Source organism: Macaca nemestrina, chromosome 8 (genome assembly GCF_043159975.1).
Source record: "Macaca nemestrina isolate mMacNem1 chromosome 8, mMacNem.hap1, whole genome shotgun sequence".
NCBI lineage: Eukaryota > Metazoa > Chordata > Mammalia > Primates > Cercopithecidae > Macaca > Macaca nemestrina.
In genome coordinates, this window is record NC_092132.1 from 20117400 (window position 1) to 20142190 (window position 24791).

Sequence of the window (24791 nt, forward strand, 5' to 3'; positions counted from 1 at the left end):
TTCACAAGTCACCAAATATTACTCCTCTTTTGATTTTTTTCTCCAACAATTAAAAAATATAAAAACACTGTTAGCTTGCAGGCCATAGAAAATCAGGAGGCAGGCTGAATTTGCTCCATGGCCCAGAGTTTACTGACCCCTGGCCTAGATCTAGAGTTGTCAAAGTGAGAACTTCTGGTGGTCTGCAAGATCTTTTCAGCAAGTTCAGTTACCAATGTGTGAGACAAAATTTTCTTTGTAGACATCAACAAAATAGACCACATATAGATGCAAATATGAGGATCTAGCTACCTTCTATTAAATAAGCCAAAAATTGAAGAGACTGGCAAAAATGTAAAAGAATGCCACTCTTCTCAATAATTTTTCCTCTATGTTTGTAAAATGTAAAGTGGTATTCCATATCAAATACTGTTCATATTAACATGCCACAGGCTTATTTTTAATATGTTAATATTTTAAAAATTCTTCAGTTTTGATTTCTAACATGATAAATGTCAGTTGATATAACCAATAAACAAAAGCTCTCTGGGGGCTCTCAGTAAATTTTAGGAATGTGACCAGGCGTGGTGGCTCATGCCTGTAATCCCAACACTTTGGGAGGCTGAGGCAGGTGGATCACCTGAGGTCAGGAGTTCAAGACCGGCCTGGCCAACGTGGCAAAACCCTGTCTCTACTAAAAATACAAAAATTAGCTGGGTGTGGTGGTGTGCACGTATAATCCCAGCTACTTGGGAGGCTGAGGCAGGAGAATCACTTGAACCTGGGAGGAGGAGGTTGAAGTGAGCCAGGATTGCACCACTGTACTTCAGCATGGGTAACAAAGCGAGACTCTGTCTCAAAAAAAAAAAAAAAAAAAAAAAAAAAATTAAGAATGTAAAGGGAGCATAAGACCAAAAACTTTGAGAACCAGCTGCTGAGCCACAGACAGATCAACTTACAGCTCATACACTGCCAGCACAGTGTACCTAGGCCTGCCCACGAGACAAAACCACCTGGGAGACAACTTCATTGCAAGCTCTATCTTGGCCTCTTCCCACCTAAAAGATTCCTGGCATTTCTCTGATTACATCCTGATTTGGTCAAATGCAATCCCCTGCATTTATGTTCTCACATAATAAAGTTAGTGAAGACATGGTGGATATTTTCATAAAACAACTCTTTGGATCTATGTAGACCATAAAAGTACTTCAGCTTTTACTCTGTCAAAACAGGCATCTAGAAGCAAGTCTCTCTCCCTAGCCTCTATTTTCTAATCTTTAAAAAAAAAAAATAAATAAAATTATTATTGCAATTCCTTGCCACCAGAACATATCCCAAAACGATTCATTAGCTCATTTACATATCATAGTGTACCTTTGACCTGGCTACACAAATATTGTGGGGGCCTGATCCTAATTAGAACCCTCACAGCAGTGTTAAATCTAAAAGAAAATCCACTAGACATGGTACAAGTTTAATTAATAGTGCTAATAATACCGCACTAAAATTACATTTTGCAAGTAAGGCATACAGATCTTATAGAGAATTTTTTTAAAGTATTAATATTTTGTTTGTTCTGTCACTTGAAATTTAAAAACTTTTTAAAAAAAAATTCTAGGGGAAATTTTTATTTTAATTATTTTAGGGGAAAGTTATTTTAATTCCACTGTTACAATATACAGGGAAACCTTATATAAGGAAGTATTTCTTTCAATATAAATATACATGAGGTTTGACTGTTTATCCAAATAACGTGTACTGGTGGCCTGAGGAAACATTTTCTTTCTTTTTCCAACCCCATTTTAGAGAGATTTAAGAAACGATAGCCACGATTTCAACATTTATCATTTTGTTGTTCTTAATTAGAAAGTGTTTCTCCATGAGTATATGATTCTAAAAGTCTCCATCCTTTACCTTGTGGAATAATAACTTTGTAAACAATAACAAAAGAAGAAACAATTTATATTTTTGAATATTTGTCCTTCAACCTGTATTATAAAATTACTTAAAAATCAGGAATTGTGATTGGATGCTAAGTCTGCCACAATTTATGAGTACTGGTTCCAAATAGTCAAATAAAATACATTTGGCTACTTAAACCAACACCAAAAGTGAAATTCATTAGCATCTTTTTTTTTTTTCAAGATTGAAAAATTGCTATTTATTTGACAAAAAAACTTTTGCATTTAATAAAGATATGTTAATAACTGGTACATACATTAGTTCAAAATATTTTCACTAAGCACCAAATAGAATAGTTCCCGGACTTTTCACTGAGAACACCTTTGAAAAAATGCCTAAAACAATCAGTTTATTTAGGTTTTTAACCAAGAAATCGAAAGCTGCCAATCAGAGTTTCTAATTACCACGAGACGACCAGGTACACAACCTTGAGGTCATATAATGTGAGCTTTTAAAAGCTTTGTTTAATCTCTACATCCCAACTGAGGGGATTTGTTGGCCTCAGGCTGGTAATCACAGGTCCATGTGCCAGATACTACACACACATACACACACACACACACACACCACTGAATAATAAGTATCATGGATAAAGGATAAAGACTATATGGCCCATGTATATTTAAGGGGAATAATGTCTAATTCTCACGGCTGTACAATTAATTCACAAGCATCTTTAAGATCAGAAAGCCACTGGCAAATTATTATCTCTTTGGGGAATTATTAATCATTTGAGGGAAGAGTGAAAAATACATTAGAAGAATGTTGGGAGCTGTGCTGTTCAAAAAAGAACAAAAAATAAACTTAAAATATGGGGAAAATGCTTACTGGTTAAATCTACAGTAAAAACAAAAGTCTCATCATGATTGCAAAACATTCCAAATTGTGAAACTTAAGTTATTTGTAAAATAGACAAAAGTGAAGCAGCTTCCTCAGTCATTTTTTGAGATCTCAGCATCAATTTAAAGAAAATGCTTATATTTAAAAGAAAGCCTATTTCAAAATACGAATCCCCACATTAAGCACATATAAGGACATGAGGTAAATTTATGTCTCATTTATCATACAACATTCCTGCTCTATGTGTGTGTAAATGAAGGTGTTGGGAGACTGAAGTTAGAAAAGGTTATTTGCTTCACTATTCACTTCTTTAAGAAATACAAGCTTCTCAATCCTAAAAGAAGCAAAGACTATAGGACTAAATAGATGCTAATGTGAAAAAATCCATTTATATAAAATTGGTATGTGGACCACATGGAAGAATGGGAAAAGAAAGGACATATGTACTTTACTGTGCAGAAAAGATATATTATTTCTGGTAAATACTGTCTAAAAATTTTTTTTGGTATAAAAAATTATATTGCCTGTTCTAATTCTTAAGTCAAAATTATGTCCACTAAAAAACCTGAATGTAATAGTTTATTAAGAAGGCAACAAATTTAAAAACCACATGGAATTTTATCCTACCACAATGCTAAAACGGATCAGAGAGATTTTGGTCTATAGTTGAGAAGATAAAGTGGTCTTCTGAGAAAACATAGCTAATATTACTCCAAAGCGGCAAAACCAGAATCAAAGTATGGTTATCTTAAAGCATGGCACAGCAGTTTAAAACTTGAACAATACCATTGGTATTTAAATAAAATAGTTTTCAGTTTTATTTTGTTTTCCCAATTCCCCTCCCCAGCAATGGGACAATACACATAACTAGCTGCTGGGAAATTTTCTGAGCACTTTGTGGAAACTGTTGGCTTTCAGAAATGGGCAGGCTGATTTGAACCAAAAATTAGACAAAATACAGAATTGCAACAATAGAAAGCAACTTAGAAAGAGGATCAAGCCAAGCAGATAAGCAAACTTTATAAAATCAGTTAACTGGGCTGTTCATTAAGTCAGTTCCCTAATTTCAAAAAGCCAAACCAAAGCAAAGCATGTTGACTTACATTGCTTCTTTAGTTCTTTCAGCTGTTGTTTAAACTGTACAAATTTTTCATTATTTTGAAAGTCTGCATCAGAATTCTTGTTCTGTAAAGCCAAAAATTTCTTCTCCACCAGTAATTTTAAATCTGGTATTTTTTCTGGACGTTCTTCTTTTACCTAAGGGACACAACAAAATAACCTGAGTTAAATGTTAACAATAATAGTGTTAACAAAGTTTTGCAACATTGTTTTTATCTCAGATAATTGAAAGCAAAAGATAGTAAGGTTGAAAACAATCTCTTGAACAAAGCACCAGAGAGGCTGGGACATGTTCTAGGACAGACTGCTGGCAAATATTGAAGGGACTCATTCATTCCAACTACTCATTCTATTTTGGCTTCCATAAGCTAGAGGCCCTTCAATGATCCTACTAACTTGTTGTCTTCTAATAACTACCAGGGACAATCACAAATGTGGCAACTTCATCAGACCTGAGCATCACCACCCAAGTCTGGTCAGTCCTCTCTCGCACTCACCAGTGGTTATTCCATCCTTCATGCTCAACAATCCTTTTTTTTTTTTTTTTTTTTTTGGCCCTCCACCCTAGCAGGTGAGAGTCACTTCTACTTTACAAAAGTGGCTGGGGTTTTAGACTTGACCTTCCATAACGTCCTGCTATGCCAAGGAATAAGTGTCCCCTGATTCTGTTCAAGGCTAAATTATCAACCCATGTTCTCCTCCATTCCCAATATTATAAAATCATTTCCCAATAGTATAAACTTTCAAATATGCAGAAAGGTTGATGGAAGAATATTGTGAACACTCATTCATCTACTTCCTAGGTGCCACAATTAACATTCTGCTCTGTGTGTGTTATCACATATCTATCCATCTATCTATTTCTCTATCCATTCTCAACCCTGTTGTTAATTACATCTTCTTCATCTCCTTTACAACAAACTTTCCTCTCTACGCGCTCTTTTCTCAAGAACCTTTACACAGGCCCTTCACACCCATTTTTTTTTAAAACAAACAACCTCTTATAATCCCAGCTCCCTGCCCCCAGTTATTTTCTGTTCATATTCCCCTCCTTGGGGGAAAAAAGGAGCCACTCTTTCCACTTTCTCATCCTCCAGCTTTAGCCACTATAGTCAAGCTGCTGCCTCACCACTTCGCTGCAGCTGCTCTGCATAAGGCCTTCATAATTGCTCCCTTTCATCACTGGCCCTTTCCTGATGCTCCTGCTGCCAAGCAAAACTCACCAGACTCTCTATTGTGCCCCATACACTTTAGACAGACTTCTACTCCAGGAACACTCCAGGAATATTCAATTGCTTATTTTTATGCCTCTTTCCCCTAATAAAGTGTAAACTCCTTGAAAGATGTCTGATTTATCATGGTATTACCAGTGCCCAGCACACAGTAGGTAGTACTCAACATGTATTTCAAATAAGTTAATCTTATTAGCTCCAAATATACTTACCCACTAAAAGCCACGATTTATTAGCTGCCATTATTATTAGCATACAGTACAATTTCTAGGCTGGAAGACAGCTTAGAGATAATCTAATCTTGATCTCCTCCCCCCAGTTTCACAAATAAATAAAATGATTTAGAACGAAGTCAAATGACTTATCTTCTACATCCAACTAGTCAGAGGTAATGCTAAGACAACAAGTTAGATAAAGAAAATTCTTGATATTGGTTCTAGTCAGTGGCATATATTCGTAATCTCTATGAATCTGAGTTATCAATGCATATGAATTCAGAAGATTATCTTCAAATATCTGCTTTAACTTTTGTCACAGAGAAAAAACATATAATCTTCTTTTGCTTAATTGCTATGCATTTTGATTACTAAATAGAAAATGAGAATTAAGCATGAAACCAAAATGTCTAAAATTTATATTTTAGTGTAGGAACTAACTGTCTTCTTGTATTGCTAACCCCCAAGTGCTGGATTCACCATTAAAGAGAGTTTTAGAAAACATGGAAAGGCTTTAATGACAAGTGTTATATGTAATTAAGGATTTAACAGAAGTACTGTACGGCTAAAGAACCAATAAAGCTCAATTTGGAAAAGAGAAGATAGAAAGACAATTTAATACTGCCTTATATCTCAAGAAAAAGAGCTATTATACATGGTGACTAGCTATCCTCTACCTCTACATAATAGAACAAAATGCAGGAAGTTCAAAATCGTAGCATCAAGAATTGAGAGCAGACCTAGAAAATAAATTGCTGGTTCTTTAGAATAGGATTATAGGCTCTCTTTCTGGATTTATAAAGTAAAATGGACTCAAATCCACCTAAGATGTTAATGGTAACATTATAGGAAGGCATTCGGGTGAGCCTTGTCAAGGTGCAATCAGTCTGAAATTATTATGTAATCTGGGATGATCTAAGCAGATGATAAGTAAAATCTGAATGTTGTCTTCCAACAAAGTCTCTAACACAACCTACTTAATTTCCACAGTTCCACTACAACCATTGCTAAGGAGGTGAAGACTGAGTAGAGAGTGGGGGTGGAGGGGAGAGGCATTTTGAGGTCTGACAACATGACAACCTGAAATATGACTAAGAAAAGCTGAATAAACTAAATTTTTAGTGATTGACTGTGTTTTTCCCCCCATAACCAGAACCTTTAGAAAACTGCTGTAAAGCACATAAATCCACTGCTGTAAATGTCTTCTCTGAAAGTTTGAGTCTGCATGGCCATCCATTGCAAAGAGAACTTACTGTACTCTAGCTATCAAAATGAAATTTTAAAAAATTCAACTCATTATCTCTTTAAATCAATAAAATAAATGGGCACTAACTATTTTTTAATGGTTTCTTGCTTTGTTTGAATATCTAAGAGAAATAGATTAATGAGAGGAAAAAAATTGAGTGGCTGATCATGTAGTATGAAAAAGATAATAAAGATGACCCTCTTTCCCTAGGATAATTTTTTTTTTTTTTTTTCTAATTAAAGAGACAGGGTCGGGCTCTGTCACCCAGGATGGAGTACAGTGGCATGATCACAGTTTACTGTAACCTTTAACTTCCCTGGACAAATTTCAAACACCTCAAAGAAATTTGAGTTGGAAAGAGAGGATCTATTAGATTATTAGGTCCATCCTTTCCCCAATAATAAAGTCTCCCCAGATACAGGACTTAGAATCTCAGTGAATTAAAAGATACTAGGTGTATTAATTTACTAGGGCTGCAATAACAAAGTATCACAGATTAGGTGGCTTAAACAACAGAAATTTATTTTGTCACAGTTCTAGAATCAAGAAGTCCAAGATCAAGGCATCAGCAGGGCTGGGTCCTATGGCATCACATGGTCTTCCCTCTACACAGGTCTGTGTCCAAATCTCCAATTAAGGACATCAGTCATATTGGATTAAGGCCCACTTACTGACCTCATGTTAACTTAATGACTTTTTTTTTTTTTTTTTTGAGGCAGAGTCTCGCTCTGTCACCCAGGCTGGAGTACAGTGGCACGATCTCGACTCACTGCAAGCTCCACCTCCCGGGTTCACGCCATTCTCCTGCCTCAGCCTTCCAAGTAGCTGGGACTACAGGCGCCCGCCACTGCGCCCGCCACCACGCCCGGCTAATTTCTTGTATTTTTAGTAGAGATGGGGTTTCACCATGTTAGCCAGGATGGTCTCGATCTCCTGACCTTGTGATCTGCCTCGGCCTCCCAAGTGCTGGGATTACAGGCATGAGCCACCGCGCCTGGCCAACTTAATGACTTCTTTAAAGACCTGATTCCAAATACAGTCAAATTCGGAGGTCCCACTAGGGGTTAGGACTTCAACATATGAATTTCAGAGAAATACAATACACTGGATTAATGTTTATAACATTATAATTTAAAAATGAGAGAAGCTACTGAGAAGTAAATAGTAGGTACCATACTTACATGAGAAAAATTTAATTCTGCCCTTTGACAACAAAACGTCAGATTTTTCCGTACCACCCGCTTACTCATCCAGTATTCAGTGAGTGCTCTCTATGTGCTAAGCACTGTAGCTAAAATGAGAGTAGACCAGAAGAGTGGATCAGGAGCAGAGGGTCAACAGCTCTGGAAGCCAGATTATAGAACTGAGACCTGACCCAACAGGCAGTGAGAAAGACACTACAAGATTTCAAGGAGTAAAGTGATACTGAGAGTTAAAAAAAAAAAAAAAAAAAAATTACTATCATTAATGCCTGGAGGACACACAACTGACAGGGAAGGAGAGGGCAGTTGCTGCCATATGTTAACTAATGGCAAAGGGGCTGGCAACTGGGACGCTGTTTTTGAAGCAGAATCATCAACTCTTGTTGTGAGAGGAAGACAAGGGAGTAATGATGCCTCCAAGATATTTAATGTGGACAACTAGTCAAATGCTATTGTCTTGAGGAAAGCAGCAGAAATCACTGAAACCGTAAGACTTCGAAGTGAAGTTACCTAGTATGAAGCTGGAAACATTTAAAATGAGGGCATGGGAAAAAGAAGAGAGATGAAAAAGGAACTCTGAAAAACAAAAGAAGAAAACCAGCAATGAGGAATGCTACAGAAGAAAGGAAAGAGAAAATTTCCATTAGAGAAGTGCTTGTCCTTTGGGGAAAATGATGCAAGCGAGCTTAAGTAAGAAAAGGGCTAATCCTTAAATCCACGGGATTTAATTACAAGGCATTCTGCACACAGCGCTGGAATTATGGCTCCATGAAGCTTCTCTCAGACAAGGGTTATGTCCCTGGTGTCTGGCACACTGCCTGTTGCACAGTGGGTGCTCAGATGATGTGGGTGAATGCGTAAATTATAGGAAGGCTAAATACACTGTGTTGAGATGAGAAAGGGGTTAACGGAGTTGCGTGTGAACCAATGTATAAAGTCTGACGGCAAAGGAAGAACAAGATGAGAAGCAGATCAAGGGAATGAGAGTGCTAAAGATACTTGTTTATTTGTATAGAGGAACAGGAGCTAGAAGTTGTTATGATGGAGAAGAAAAAACTTGGAGCTTGGGATCAGACAGATCTGAATCCACTCTGGGTATGGATCTTAAGACAATCCCCTGGGCCTTGAAATTCTCTCCTCTCTTAATTAGGAATCAGGAACACCCACCTCAATGCTGTGAAGACTTAACTAAACCAAGCCTGTGTTTAACTCTGGCCCATAGTAAATGATCAAAAACTTTTATTCTTTTCCTTCTAACTTCAGCAGAGACTTCAACATAGTTGTGGGATGAGGAGGAGCTGACAAAGAAACATACATAAAAAACTATTAAGAGAAACCAAGTAACAAATTTCATTTGAGAAAACCATTCCAGTACCAGGGCAAAAAATAGAGAAGTCTGCAACCAGCTGGGAAAGCATGTCAATTGTCTTTACAGGTGTCAGAAATGCCTATGGGGCTAGACAAGCAAGGATATGAGGAAACTCACAATAAGTGCAGGCCCATAGGAAGTGGTGAGGACTGTGTGAAGTAGATGGTACAAGCCCCAGATAAGAGGAAAGCTGTTACTTGACTGCCAATGCCTACTGCCAGGTAAGAAGGCAAGCCCGGGCTTTTCCAGGACAGTTAGAAACCGGGATCTTTATGAGACATTCTTCTGGTTTTTAAGACAAAGTATAGTATTGCTGTGAGGTAAATAAATGAAGCAATAAAGCACTCACCTGTCTGATGCAGAAAATATTCAATAACGAGTAGCTGTTAGTATTGTTACTATTAGTATCTATCTATATATATCTCCAGTGTTGCTGAATACACAGGTCTGTAGCTTATCAAGACTGACATAAAAACACCCACGTGGGCCGGGCGCGGTGGCTCAAGCCTGTAATCCCAGCACTTTGGGAGGCCGAGACGGGCGGATCACGAGGTCAGGAGATCGAGACCATCCTGGCTAACACGGTGAAACCCCATCTCTACTAAAAAATACAAAAAAAAAAACTAGCCGGGCGAGGTGGCGGGCGCCTGTAGTCCCAGCTACTCGGGAGGCTGAGGCAGGAGAATGGCGTAAACCCGGGAGGCGGAGCTTGCAGTGAGCTGAGAACCGGCCACTGCACTCCAGCCTGAATGGCAGAGCGAGACTCCGTCTCAAAAAAAAAACAAAAAACAAAAAAAAAAACACCCACGTGGAGCAACCAGTGTATGGATTTTAATGGAAACCATGGAAGTGAAGGGGATCACCAAGGAGACTGAATAAATAGAAACAACAACAACAAAAAAGGACCAAGACCGAACTCTGGAGGATATCACATTTTAAGGGCAGCTAGAAGAGTTTAAAAAGAAAAAGTTAAGAGTTAAGAAACAACCAAAAGAAAATATCCACAAAGTTTAGGAAGGAATTTTGAGATCTGTCAAAAGCTGCAGAGAAATCAAGCTAAATAAGAAGTGAAAAGTATGCATTAGACTTTTGAGTCACTAGAGACTCTAGCAAGAGCAGACATATGCACAAAGGCTCACTCCAAATATCCAGGTCTTTGTTTAATGAATTGCTTCAAAAAGAAGGAAACAGTAACAGGGAGAAACACGCAAATTCCCAGAAATTCCACAGACTCTTCAATGAATTGCTCATTTTAGCTCAAAATCACTTGTGAATACTTAGCTACATGTAATCAGAACCCAACACCCCTATGACTGCAGTATTTCTCTATGTCAGCAAGGAGAAGGTAATCAATGAGTTGACTGTTAGGAACTAAGTTAGGCCTCCAAATGGCTCTGTCCTTATAAACAGAGGCTTGTTTTAGAAAAAAAAGATAATGGTAGAAACAAAAAGCAGAACTCAGTCCTTACCCATGCTGAAACTACATATTATTTTCACCATATTTTAACACAAACATTAAATGTATTTATATGACGATAATATAACTCATTTCTTTCAAACAATATTGTATGCATATGTAATTACTTAAAGTGTGCCATTTTATTGCCACAGGGCAAAGTCAAAGTCTCCTCCTCTTCCAATTATCATTATTGCCTTATAACCATCGTTTCACTAGGAAGGGAGATCACAGGGGCTAAGGATATTAATGAGCTGAGTCATTCACACACTTTTTGAATCATGTGAGAATCTAGTATAAAATTAGTCATTCCTGTAACTGAACCAAGACCCAGATTGATTGACTTTCTCCAAAACAGCCATTGTTAGATGTCTGCCTCCCAAAATAACACATACTCAGTGACTGACATTTTGGAAACGACACAGCCTTCAGAAGTTTATCACAGACACATACTAGTGATAAGTAGTTTGCTTTGTGTTCTGCTTAGTACTAGTACTCTAAGTATTTCAACTTTTTATTCCAAGTTTTAATTCGTAGTGATCTAAGGTTATGGAACTGCTTTCATGCTGGAAATCCAGAGGGAATTGCCTCAATTGATCCTAGAACATTCATTCAACAAATAATTACTGAGTCCCAGCTGGGTGCCAGGCATTATGCTAAGCACCAAGACATTTATGGAAGATGGCCCACACTTAATGACACACCACCAACCCAACTTGCCGTGCACAGGGTAAATTTATATAGGCCAACACTGTCTCCACCTTTATATAGCAAAAAAACTTGGTAAAGTTGTTTTTAAAAGGCATGCCCAAGCTGAGAATCATCATGCTTTCACTGGGTATAACCTAATTGCATGTACATATGGACACACTATATTTTCTAGAGTTAGTATATTGCCTCTGTCCTATTTAAAAATCACACACACTAATGATGACCAGCATGGATTATACCTCTTCATCTCCTGCCAGTTTCTGTTGCCAGTTGCACAACCTACACTGAACTCTATTGGACCAAATTACCTGTAGCTGAGTGTGTTTCCTAGTGCCACTATTTAGCATGGTTTTGACTTTTGACAAAACACTTAAGAGAGAATACTTCCTTGTTGAGCATTATGACACATCAAATGGACTTTATGGTTTGCCAAGGTGTTGTAATACACTATTATTAAGTAGCAGCCAACCAAACATGGAAACACCTTTCCTCCTTCAAGCCTTTTGGAAAAATTGTGAAAATGAATAAGCTTAAACATGGGTAAGAATGCTATTTGTCTAGTTCTAATGGACTAGTCTTATTGGAATAGACAGTTGTCTAACAGATGGAAGCTGAATGAGGCAACCTGCCATCTATGTGCATCTGTTACTAAACATTTATGCTGTTAAAAATTACTCCAATAAATTTCCCATGGCACTATGCCCACTATAAGATGATGACCAACCGGAATGATTTATTTACACAGAATATAGCATTTGGATTCCCATATTGGTGGAAAAGAAACCAAACTGATTTTACATCTCTGGGGTTTTTGTGTTGTTTTGGCAGAAATTCATAGAAACATGCATTATTTATTTATTCATTCAATAAATATTTACTGAACATCTACCACATGTGGGAACCATGCTAGGCCTTGGAGATGTTATAACAAACAGACTAAAGTGGTCCCCATTGTCCTCAGAGGCTTTTGATCTAGTGGGGGAAACAAATATTCAAATATCAAGCAGATTATCGCAAACTATAAAAAGTGTTGGGAAGGAAATATATCAAGTGCTGGGAGAACATACAGCAACATAACTATTCAGAATACCATTTCACAGGCAATCTTTTTAACAGTGCTCAATGTAAACACAGGTCACACTGAGGGCAAGGTGAAATGAGGATTATTATTATTGTTGTTAAAACGCTTTGCACTTACACAGCACCTTTCGTCTGAGTGGTTCAAAGCCTTATATACACAAAAATATCATTATCCCAATTTCACAGATATGAGGAATAGGCAGCTCGCAATAGTTAAGCGTCTTGCCCAAGGTCATAGTGAGTCAGTGTCAGCCAGTTTCAACTCATTCAAACCTCCGTTCATCTTAAATGTTTTACTTTGCTTGTGCCTCCAAGTAACAACTCAGAATGGACTTAATTTTATGAAAACATACATGATTTCAGACATACATGCTAACTTTTAGTGGTCACTTGTCAGTCTTCGTATGAAAAGACACATATTCTGAATATGAAACTGCCTTTCCTGTCCACCACACCTCTGCCATCCACAGAATGACTGCATGCCTCATTCATCGCCATGGTATCTCACTCAAGATTTAACAGTGAAAGAGTACAACGATGGAATGATGCTAATGGGATTTACTGTTCTTACCACATACCCTATCATCTAGAAGATCATCTTTCAGAATGCTGAAATCATCTTCTGAAGATTCAGTTCCAAATAAAATTAGATAGGGTGGTGTCTCCCAAGATGCTCAGAACCAGTGAATAATACAAAACATTGCTTCCCCCACAGCCATAATACAGGGCCCAGTAACCAAGGGACAGAAGCAGAATTAGTTACACATCTTCTCCTCCCCCTCATCACACCTAACGACCAACTTGCAATTCCCCATCACTGCGCCTCTGGTTCTGCTTGTTTAACAGTCTCAGCACCCAAGTGAAGAATGATTTCACCAAGGGACTCAACAATGCCTCCACTGACTTGGAAGCTTAAACTGCAACCTAGCAATTCTGAACTCCTCATGACACAGAACAGGGACAAAAAGGGAGGTGACAGAATTGGTTGTGTTAATGAATCTTGATTATCAAGGGTAAAGAAGATTGCTGCAACAGAATGAGAGAAGGGAAGTATGTGTCTGGAATCTGGAACACCTCTTGGTTTGACCACATCTAGCGGTAAAAGATAATGGAAGATAGAAACAACTCCATACAGGCAGGACCACCAACGACTCAAAGCCCCCTTCCCCACCTATGAATGACAGTCTAAAGTGTTGTCAGATAAAAGTCAGTCAGATAAAAATCTACCATTAGCTGAGAGCTGGCTGAGGGCAAAAAGAACATGGAATGAGCGATGGAGGAAGGGAGTTAAAAATACAACTTTGGATCAGAACCAATAGCAAAAGCTAAGACTGAAGTATCTACTCATATTTATTATTTGGTCTGACATACACACATTTATGTTTTTAACTAATTTCCCCTTCTCCTTCTCTCCTAATGTTTTATAAAAATAAGTTGGTGGCTCACTAGATGTAGAGTGACATAAGGGAACCTTAACAAAAGGAATAAGTCCAGCTCAGATATTTTGGACTTCAAGGTGGAAACGGTACCTGGTGAGATGTATCATTCCCCCTTTTGGGGAGGGGGAGAGCATGTTTTTCACTTTTAGAAAAAATAGCTGCAACACGTTAGGAGGAAACATTTTGTTGTTGCTGCCACTATTTTTGTAAATTTAAGTCTGGGAAAAAAGTATACACAGAGGTTGAGTAGCCAAGCTTACCTGTCTAGAACTGTTTGAACATTTATCCTAAATCTGGGAATTTCTCACCCTAGGAGTAGTATTTCACTGCAGTAAGAACCAGAAATTCTCTTGGCTTTCCCTGCAGCAAGCATACAGATATGCCACCTCAGTCCTTTGCCTGTAAGACTTTAATTCTTGAGAATGACACGAGGGAGGTGCAGCACAGAGGGTGCTGGCAACAGACCCTGGAACCAGATTATCTAGGTATTTAACCTTTAAATCCCAGTTCTGCCTTGTATTAGCTGTGTAATCTTCGGCAAGTTACTTCACCACTCAGAAAATCAATTTCTTCATCTATAATCTACTTAACCCTTGAGTATTACATGAATTAATGTAGATAAAGAATTTAGAGTTTTAAAATACAGTAGCCAACATGGTCATTAAAATCTAAATGAATTAAATAAAATTAAAAACTGAGTTCCTCGGTCACACTGCCAAGTGCTCCAGTGTTCAATAGCTCTCTTTGGACGTGGCTTGTGACTACCACTCTGGACACAGCAGATATAAAACATTTCCATCACTGCAGGAAGAGGCACTGGGAAGTGCTGACATAGAGAATACTTTCTAGTACTCGGTAAGCACTCAAATGATAACAGCTGCTATTATTATTACTGGTATTCTTACGGTCACATTGTTGTTATCATTATCATAGCAAGTTTAAGATGCAGCCAGACAAAATCTGGTAGAAGAGATGAACAAGAAGCAATTTAAATGCTGTAATCTGATCAGAATTAACAGCAGTATAAGTAGCAGCAGCTGCTCTCAACTGTCTATTATTGGCAAGGTACCGAGGTAAGCACTTCACATAGATTATTTTATTTAACCCTCCCCCAAACAAATAACATCAGAGGTAAGAATGAATACATCCTATGTTATTGATTAGGAACTGAAGCTAAGGAGTGGTCTAACTACAAGGGGCTGAAGAGCTCAGTATTGGAGCTGGGACTCACTGCATTAGCAGGTCTGTTATATTGCTAAGTCCATGACATAACTACTACCCTAGACCTCAGCTATTTACTTAGAGCCTATTAGGAGCCACACACTACTCCAGATGCTGGGAACACATCTGTCAAGAGACCCAGTTCCTGCCCTTGTGGAGTTAGCATTCTACTTGAGTAGAAGAATAATAAGAAAATATGTAACTAGCCAAATGGTAATAAGTACCATGGAGAACAATTAAGCAGAGTGAAGATGAGTGAGCTCTTCTGTGATGGACGGTCAAGGCAGGCTTCAGTGAAAAGATGACATCTGAACCAGAGACCTAAAGAAAATGAGGGGGTGAGCCATATAGTTGGAGTCACAGTAAAAAGGGTTTGGGGAGTAATGGGGATGAGGTCAGAAGTATTAATCAAAGCACGGTGTGAAGTGGGACAGATGACGGAGGAGGGTAAAGCTTTTATTCTGAGAGAGATGTGTGAAGGTTTTGCACAAAATAGTAAGAACTTCTGATTTTCTTTTTAAAAGGGTCATTGTGGCTGTTAGGATGAGAACTTTAGGGGAGGAGGAGCAGAAGCAGGAGACCAGTCAGTAGGCTGCTGCACGTATCCAGGTAAAAGGTGATGATGGCATGGATTAGGGAGACAATAGGAGAAACAATGAGAGGTGGTCAGGTCAAACTCTAAATACATGTTGTAGGCAGAAATAATAATGTTGGCCAGGCGCGGTGGGTCACGTCTGTAATCCCAACGCTTTGGGAGGCCAAGCCAAGCGGATCACCTGAGGTCAGGAGTTTGAGACCAGCCTGGCCAACATAATGAAACCCCATCTCTTCTAAAAACACAAAAGTTAGTTGGGCATGGTGGTACATGCCTGTAAATCCCAGCTACTCAGGAGGCTGAGGCAGGAGAATTGCTTGAACCTGGGAGGTGGAGTTTGCAGTGAGCCAACATAGCGCCATTTGCACTCCAGGCTACCCAAGAGGCCAAGAGAGCAAGACTCTGTCTCAAAAAAAAAAAAAAAAGAAAGAAAGAAAGAATAAGGTTTATTGATGGACTGGATATGGGTATGGGCTGTGAAAAAATTAAGGAACTAAGGGCAACTCTGGATTTTGGTCTAATTAAAAATGGAATAGTAATACTGCCATTTTCTAAGATGGGGAAGTCAGGAGGAAGAGCTGGTTTTGGAGAAAAACAAGGGTTTAGTTTTGGAAGGAATGGAATAGTAATACTACCACTTTCTAAGATGGGGAAGTCAGGAGGAACAGCTGATTTTGGAGAAAAACAAGGGTTTAGTTTTGGAAGGTTAAATGTGCAATGCCTATGAGAATGAAATAAAGTGAAAACGAAGAGAAGACAGTTATATGTCTGAGACGCGGTTTTGGAGAGAGGACTAGGTTACAGCTACAAATGCTATGAAAAAATGATTAACTTCATGATATTATGAGAGCACATGAGAGTAATCCACTTGGCAAACAGAGATGGGATGATGTCAGAGCAGGCTGTAAGAAAGGAACTAGCCTCAGTCTGTGAAGAGTAAGAAAGAGTCAGCTATTTGGAAATGAAAAAAAAGCACTCCCAGTAGATAGTGTGTGCTAAGGCCAGAGGCAAGAGAACATTCAAAGAGCTAGTGTAAAAGAATAGTACAAAATGAGACTAGAGAGGTAAGGAGGGGTTGTATACCACGTAAAGAAGTTTGAGCTTACAGTTGAAAGTAACAAGGAAAAACTGAAGAAGGTAAAGTTACGGAAAAGGCAGGCAAAAAAAAAAATCAAATGTTCACTTTAGAAAGATCTCGTGGGCTACCAGATAAGAAACATAGGAGAGGAGAACAACTGCGTGCAGCCAGTGTGCCCGCAGGCACTGAAGACTGTGAACATGGGAGTGGAGGTAGGTGATTAATTTGAGAAGCAGGAAAATTTGGAGATGGAATGTAAAATGTTAGGAGCTAGGGGAAGTAAGGACGACAACAGATTTCTGATAGGAGAAACTGGGTAGATGATATTACCATTTATGAAGTTACAGAATCCCAGGAGAAAATCACGGGGAAAACGTCACTGTGGGACACGAATTTAACAAGCCTATAGCACATTTAAGTGGAGAATGTCAAATCTATCACTAAGCTCATGTGTGTGGTTCTCAGATGAGAAATCTAGAATGGAAATAAAGATCTGGGACTCAGCAGCATAAAGACAGCAAGTTAAGTTATGAGCATAGATGCTATTTCTCAGGAACAGTATGCAGTGTGAAAAAGGAAGAAAATCAAAGAACGGGTAGGAATAGCAAGCTTTACTGAGTGAAGAGATGAAGTAGGATCTACCAAAGAGATTATGGAGGAGTGACCAGAAGCTAGAAGAAAAAACAGATGTGTTGTCATGAAAGTCAGGGGAAAATTAAAATTCAGGAAGGAAGGAGCAGTTGTCAATAGCAGAGAGGTCAAATAAGAGAACGACTGAAGAATATTCTCTGGATTTGTTACTAGGTGTGTAACCCTGGGTGAGTCACATAACTGCGAGCCCTAGTTTCCTCATCTACACAAAAATGCTCTTATTATCTACTACACCCTGGTTGAGAATACATGGTAATGTGTATAAAGCACCTCAAACAGTGTTAGACACACTAGGCATTACAAACAGGTTTCATTCTTATTACCACGTATCTTCTGTTTGTCAGATAGGCAGGCCAAAGTAACAAGAAGAACAAGGGTTGAAAGCACCAAACTATACCTATAGTCTGAAAGCCTGTGTGCCCTCCAAATTCATATGATGAAATCCTAACTCTCAGGTGATGTGAGTACTAGGAGGTGAGGGCTCTGGGAAGAGATTAGGGCACGAGGGCAAAGCCCTCATGAATGGGACTGGTGCCATCATAAAAGAGGCCCCCGAGAGCTTGTTTTCTCATTCCATCTTGTGAGGACATAGGCAGAAGGTGCCACTAAGAACCAGAAACTAGGCCCTCACCAGATGCTAAACATGCCAGCACCTTCATCATAGATTTCCCAGACTCTAGAACTGTGAGAAATACATGTCTGTTGTTCATAAGCTACCCGTTTATGGTATTCCGTTACAGCAGGCCAAATGAACCAAGACAAATGTCCATGGAGTTCAACAGACAATTTGAGAAAGGGCAACTGGGAGAAAAGACTCTAGACAGTATTTTTCCTTTTCTTCCACCCTCCTCCCAGTGTTTCCTTTCTCACTCCTTCTAAATGCAGCTTATAACACAGAAATTTCCAAGAGCTTGTCAATGGAATCTATTTAAGCATATCTTAGCATTTATACAAAGAACAGTGTTTTGCTGCCATTCACTACAATCTTCATGAGCTTGTGATATAGACGTTATGCTCTTAAGAAGAGACAGCTTAAACTCATGAGCAGTCCACAAAAAAATATAAAATCTTTCACAGAAATTAAACCCATCGACTAGTGATTTCAAAAATTCTTCCAACAGGTTTTGAAATGATAAGCCAGGTAATATTTATCAAATGAAAAACCCTAACTATATGATTACGGAGACCTTTGAACAACCAAACTGACTTTCAGCTTGGTTTCGACGTTGACAAAATGAGTCACAGAGAAGTTTCCCAGATGGCATTCAACATATATTTTCCTATCAAGGATTAAAGTTCTGTCTACCCTTTCCTGTCCTCACCTCCTCAAAGACATCACAGCATGTGGAACTGAGAAAACAACTTCCCCCAATGCTTGCATTTCTAATGTAGAAAACATGTTTCCTAAAAAAAAAAAAAAAAAAAAAAAACTTAAAATAAAAAAATAAAAGAATTCCACTGATTTTTCTCCCCAATCTAGCCTAAACTATTCCCATCCCTTTAGCATAATTTCTTTCATAGACTCTTTGCCTTAGGATTGACTTTGCAATTTTTTTTTTTTTTTTTTTTTTTTTTGAGACAGAGTCTTGCTCAGTCGCCAGGCTGGAGTGCAGTGGCGCGATCTCAGCTCACTGCAACCTCCGCCTCCTGGGTTCAAGCAATTCTCATGCCTCAGCCTCCCGAACCTGGCTAATTTTTGTATTTTTAGTAGAGATGGGGTTTCACCATGTTGGCCAGGATGGTCTCGATCTCCTGACTTCATGATCCACCTGCCTCAGCCTCCCAAAATCCTGGGATTACAGGCATAAGCCACCGTGCCTGGCCTTGACTTTGCAATTCTTTTAATGCAACTCTCAATATACAAAGCCTACATTACATTCCCTTTCCTAACTGCTTATTCTCTTTTACATCAAATTCAAGATTTCCAGCAATCAAATTTCTAACTAATGAGAATCTCAACTTTCTTCTACATATTTAGATAAACCTCCCTTTACTACACAACTCAGTAGTGGTTGGTCATACCAAAGCTTATCTGGTGGTAAAGAGCCATCTTGCACTAGAATCGAAACAGCCACTAAAGGCACAGTGAAAGAAGTCTGCCTTGCCCCAGTCTTTGTGTGAGAGTACATGTGGAGGGGAGATGAGGTGGGAGACAGTGGAGGAGGATCCACATGCGTGGTGCTCTTTTTTTGAAACATCTTACTCTGTCAGCCAGGCTGGAGTACAGTGGCACCTTTATAACTCACTGCATCCTTAAACTCCTGGGCTCAAGTGATCCTCCTGCCTTGGCCTCATGAGTAGCTAGGACTACAGGTGTGTGCCACCAGCCTGGCCAACTTTGTGTTATTTATCCTGAGGAATGTAAAAGACTTGCGGGGAGAATGGAGATGGAATAGTGCTAAGTCTCATGGAAGTCCTTTCTTATTGAGGCACTCTAAAGCAGGAAGACCAGCCTTCCATAGCTGGGACCACTAGGGAGCACCCCAGCTAGATGGGAGCAGAAGCGTCTTCCCTGGGTCCTCCAGTCACACCCTCCACAACTACAGGATCTTAAGAATCAAAAGAACTAATTCACCAAAAAGACAGGAAAATGTGAATTGTTTCTTTCTTCCGTTCTTGCTAAGCATCCATTTAAAAAAATATATTTAGGTCCAGGTGCGGTGGCTCACAACTGTAGTCCCAGCACTTTGTGAGGCCAAAGCAGGGAGACCGCTTGAGGTCAGGAGTTTGAGGCCAGCCTGGTCAACATGATGAATCCCCATCTCTACTAAAAATATAAAAATTAGCCAGGTGTGGTGGTATGCACCTGTAATCCCAGCTACTTGGGAGGCTGAGGCACGAGAATCTCTTGAACCCAGGAGGCAGAGGTTGCAGTAAGCTGAGATCGTGCCACTGCACTCCAGCCTGGTGACAAAGCAAGACTCTGTCTCAAAACAAAACAACAACAAAACGTATTTAGTATGACTATAGTAACTGAAAAGATAAGCAAAAACATCTATTTTGAAATCATAACATTTTTTCAAATCCATGAATTAACTTCCAAAGTGCCATGAGTTTTCTAATAAATAGTAAGTCTGATTTCAAATCCCTTCTCTTTACACTGTACCACATGTCTACAGTCCAGAATGAGGGCAATCCAAGGATATGAGGCTGAATCTTTTCCCTGTTATCACATCTCACCTAACACAATAAAGATTATGAAATTTTTAATACTCCATCAGTTTATTAATGCTCTTTATCCTTTACCTGCTCACCTGCTCTGTTCACTCCCACCTTGCAGCCTATCAAAATCTCTGGCACTGCCTTCACTGTAATTAATGTGGCTTCCTGATATTTGAAGTTACTTCCCACTAGCACACCTATCAAACTGCCTTTTGCCTTCTAATTCTCCTCCATTTAGAAAGATTTTCTGACTAAATGAAAATGAATTCTATCTATCACAAGCCTAATCAAAAAACTGCTGTAGTATAGAAAAATTAAAACAATAAACAAAATAAAAACCACACTTAGATGCTGCCTAACATATAGAGTACTTCTGAAAATAACGTATATAATTCTGATTCTCATTGACTAGGGAGATTAAATTACTTCTCCAAGCCAAACAATAGCTGATGGAACTGAGACTACAGTGTGGCCACCAAGTCTGCAAATAGATAATACTATTCCATATTGCACTGTAAGATAATATCATTAAACCACTGTTTCCAGATGTGACGGCCACCCAGTAAAATCCAGATTTTCTAGTTATAATCCAGTTTCCTTAATTCTCCCATATATTTTACTCTGAAAGTGCTGAAGAAGGCAGCACTCATTGGAAAATACTCTCTTATATCAGAATGACATTTAAACGTTTTTAAACCGGTTTTCATATTCTGTTTTCCAATTTAATTTCACAACTACCTTGTGCATGAAGATGAAAAGAGGCAATTAATATTTTCTCAATGCCTGCTACGTGAGGCTTCATCTTTTGAAGGCATAATTTAAGCACTTAACCTACATTATCTCATTTAATCCTTGCCACATTCCTATGAGGTATCACTGTTCTCTTTTTACAGATGACGAAATTGAAGGTTTATGAAGACAAGTCACTAACCCAGTGTCACACTGTTAGGTCAGGGAGAAACAAGGAGGAGGTTTGGTCTTCTGACTCCCATTGCAGTATCCTTTTCACTATTCAGTGAAACATTTTTACATGTCCCATATAATGCCACATACGGACCTTATCACTGTCTTCTATCATAGAGACTTATCCCTCACTGCTTCTAAGAATTGATCATGAAAAAATCTGCAGGCTAACCCGGCAAGAAGAAAACAATTATTCAACCGGAGATAACTGAATACCGCCTAGCTCATAACAAGCACTGGAGACAAGTTAGCTAGGCTTGCTATTATTATGGCAAGAACTGAATATTTTAATACATAGAAACATAAACCATATCATTAAAGCTAGAAAAAAGTTTATTTCATTTTTATTTTACTTTAAATTCCTAAAATTCCTTCATATTCATAGCACTATCGCTTTAAAAATATAACACAAACAAAGTTTTAAAGGGGTGAATACTACTGGCTTTTCAGAAGTTTTTCTTCTTTTTAATATAACTGTAACATGTAACAATATTCTTTGCTTCAAATAGTTCTTTAATTCTAACAGAATCCCTCTCTAACACATGCCACATCAGTGTGAGGAGTCACTTTTTGTTTGGACTAAATTTCCCAAAACTTTACCTCTGGAAAATTTACAATAAGAAATGTACAAAATCATAAATATACTTTATAACCAAGGCTCCCTAAAAACATTCTTACTCTCAACTGAAAACTACAACTCAAAAAGTGAATTCAATGAATAGCACCCATCTTGAAACAGAACTGTCATGAAAACAGCCTTGAATTACATGTCAAAACACTGAGGTTCGAGTCTCACCTCTTGAGACTAACCAAGTGATCTGAGCAAGTTCCTTAACCTTCTTGAAGCTCAGAGTCAACAACAGTTACCTTTCCTAACTTTGTAAGGTCACTGTGCTCATTAAAGGGATGGGGGACCTAAAAGGGCTTCTCACCCTTTCACTGGCGGAAAGAATGTTGGTTTCAGAATTTCAGTCAAAGGGCCAGGAGACTGGAGTATGAACTGATGATATTTATAAATCTGGCTTAAGGAAGCCCTGTGCAAATATTAAATAAGTGGGGAAGCTAGAAGAGAGGTGGATTCACTATCTTATCCAGACCTGGGCTAAGGCCTCCAACATTCTTGAAACAAACACCAAGCTAATATTCATACTACAAGTGGGCTTTGTTAACAGCTTTATAGAAATTAGATTACAATGAACTATTTATGGTTAAATCTCTTTTTTTCTTTTTTATTGGCTAGCCTGGAAACACAGCCACTGACTGTCATTTCTCTGGGAAACTGTGTTCCAGAATTTGATTCAGAGATCTGAACACTGGGAATGTATCTTTCCTCCTCCAAGAGCTAACAGGGACTCCCTTCCCATCCTTGTTGGTAGAATCAGAAAGTTTCTTTCACTCTTTAGCCTTGTGGGCATTCAGATATGGGTTGTCAGATGGGGTCTGTATGTGGTAACTATATAACCACCTTTCACTTTTGTGGGGCAGAGGGGTGGTGAAAACATTCCTATCTACAATCTTGTTTTATCTACAATTGCCCAAGGAGGTATGTAGGACAAGTACTATTATTACCCCATTTTAGAAATGAGGAAGCTGACATACAGAAGTTACGTGACTTGCCCAAGGTCACAGCCTGGTAGAAGAACATGGATTAGAAGATTATTTCTCAGCTGGAAATGCTTATCAATCAAATAGCAACTGTTTACAAAATGGGAAGAGGGAAGTAAAGGTGATTATGGCTCATTCGGACTTTATTTTTAACTAATTATATCTGGCTTTGTGAATTTTTATTAATTTCACTTTTCATTGCTGTCTGATGAGTTAGTCATGAAAACCATCAGATCAGAAAGTATAAATTTTTAAATTATTTACTTTTATTTTTTAATTTTTTTTGTAGAGTCAGGGTTTTTCCATGTTGCCCAGGCTGGTCTCAACCTCCCAGGTTCAAGCAATCCTCCCCCCTCGGCCTCCCAAAGTGTTGGAATTACAAGCGTGAGCCACTAAGCCTAGCCTTAGAAAGTATAAACTGTTTAACATCATTTCCTCATTGTTATAGACAGATGTTCAACTTTAAGTGTTTCATAATAAAGTGACTCAGTGACGAAGCAGGCCCAGTCTACACCAGTCACTTGTTGAACTGTTACATGAGATTTATGCAAAATTGTGAGGGGGCAGGATGGTAGGCAGGAATAAACCTTTATGAAAAAGATGGCTAAAGTCAAAAGGTAAATGTGAATCTTATACACTTTTCCCTTCCAGTTTAAGCTGTGAGTTGGGAAAATAAATACAAGGAACGTTTATCGCTATTTATTCCAAGTTTAGGTGGTTTAGAGGAAAGAGTTCACCAATTTAAATCAGCCTGTGGTAGGTGTTTTTGTGGTAAGAGAAAGAAGTTAAAAGTTAACAGGACAGAACAGTAAGACCTTGCCCTTATATAGCACTCTTACCTCCCAAGTACTTTCACATAATGTTATCTCATTTTTTTAATCAAGAAATCACTTTAAGATATGAAGGGCAGATATTATTACTAAGCTGATTTTGCAAGCGTGCATAGAGTCTATGAAAATTGCTTATGGCCACACAGCTATTCAGTGGGCAGGCATAGAAAAAAAAAACTCATTAATTAAATTTAACTCTAACACTAGACAGTTTACCATTGTAACAGGACCATATATGACACTTTACACTATAAAGCCAAAACAGTTTAATTCTATAGTCTGAGAGCAGTTCCATTACTATTATAAAACATGTAGTATAACATGTTCAGTTTCACCTACATTATTTATAGGTCCTTTAAGCAGTAACAAGAATTTCTTCCAAGAAAAAATTGAGCATATGATGTTTTTGCTGAAGCTTTTAATTTTTATTTTTAAACAATTAAATTTTTTTTAACCAACACCCTGAGAAGTATTGCTGCAGCTTTTCAAAACATGGCCTAACTATACTTAATGTGTCAAATTCAATTTCTGATTCTGCAAGAGAAGAATTCTTTGAGCACACCCAAAATTTATTCCACTTAAAGCTCCTATTTAGTATTTCACGTGGGCAAACCTCAGGGTGACAAAGAGTGACCTGATGGGTAGAGAGGACTTGCTTCGTGGTGCCAATGGCACTCCAAGAACCACAAATAGCCGAGGCAACTGGAAGGCAGGCAGAAAAGCATGCAAGACCTTGCAGGTATCAGCCAAAGGGAAGGCAAACAGCAAGCAAGTCAGAATGTCTGGAAATCAATCGTGTGGTGCAATCATATTCTACTTTTCTGGTTACTGTTTCC

The 24791-nt window shown here is 38.5% G+C and overlaps 1 protein-coding gene across 4 annotated transcripts in view; it reads right to left on the minus strand.

The window, feature by feature from the left end:
* The window catches only part of LOC105468466 (NSE2 (MMS21) homolog, SMC5-SMC6 complex SUMO ligase), a 271642-nt gene that overhangs the window by 179659 nt on the left and 67192 nt on the right, over positions 1–24791 (minus strand). For all 4 annotated transcript variants that reach the window (XM_071067839.1, XM_071067837.1, XM_071067838.1 and 1 more), the window contains one exon: positions 3885–4038. In XM_071067839.1, coding sequence (XP_070923940.1) covers positions 3885–4038 — 154 coding nt within the window. The remainder of the gene's footprint in view (positions 1–3884; positions 4039–24791) is intronic.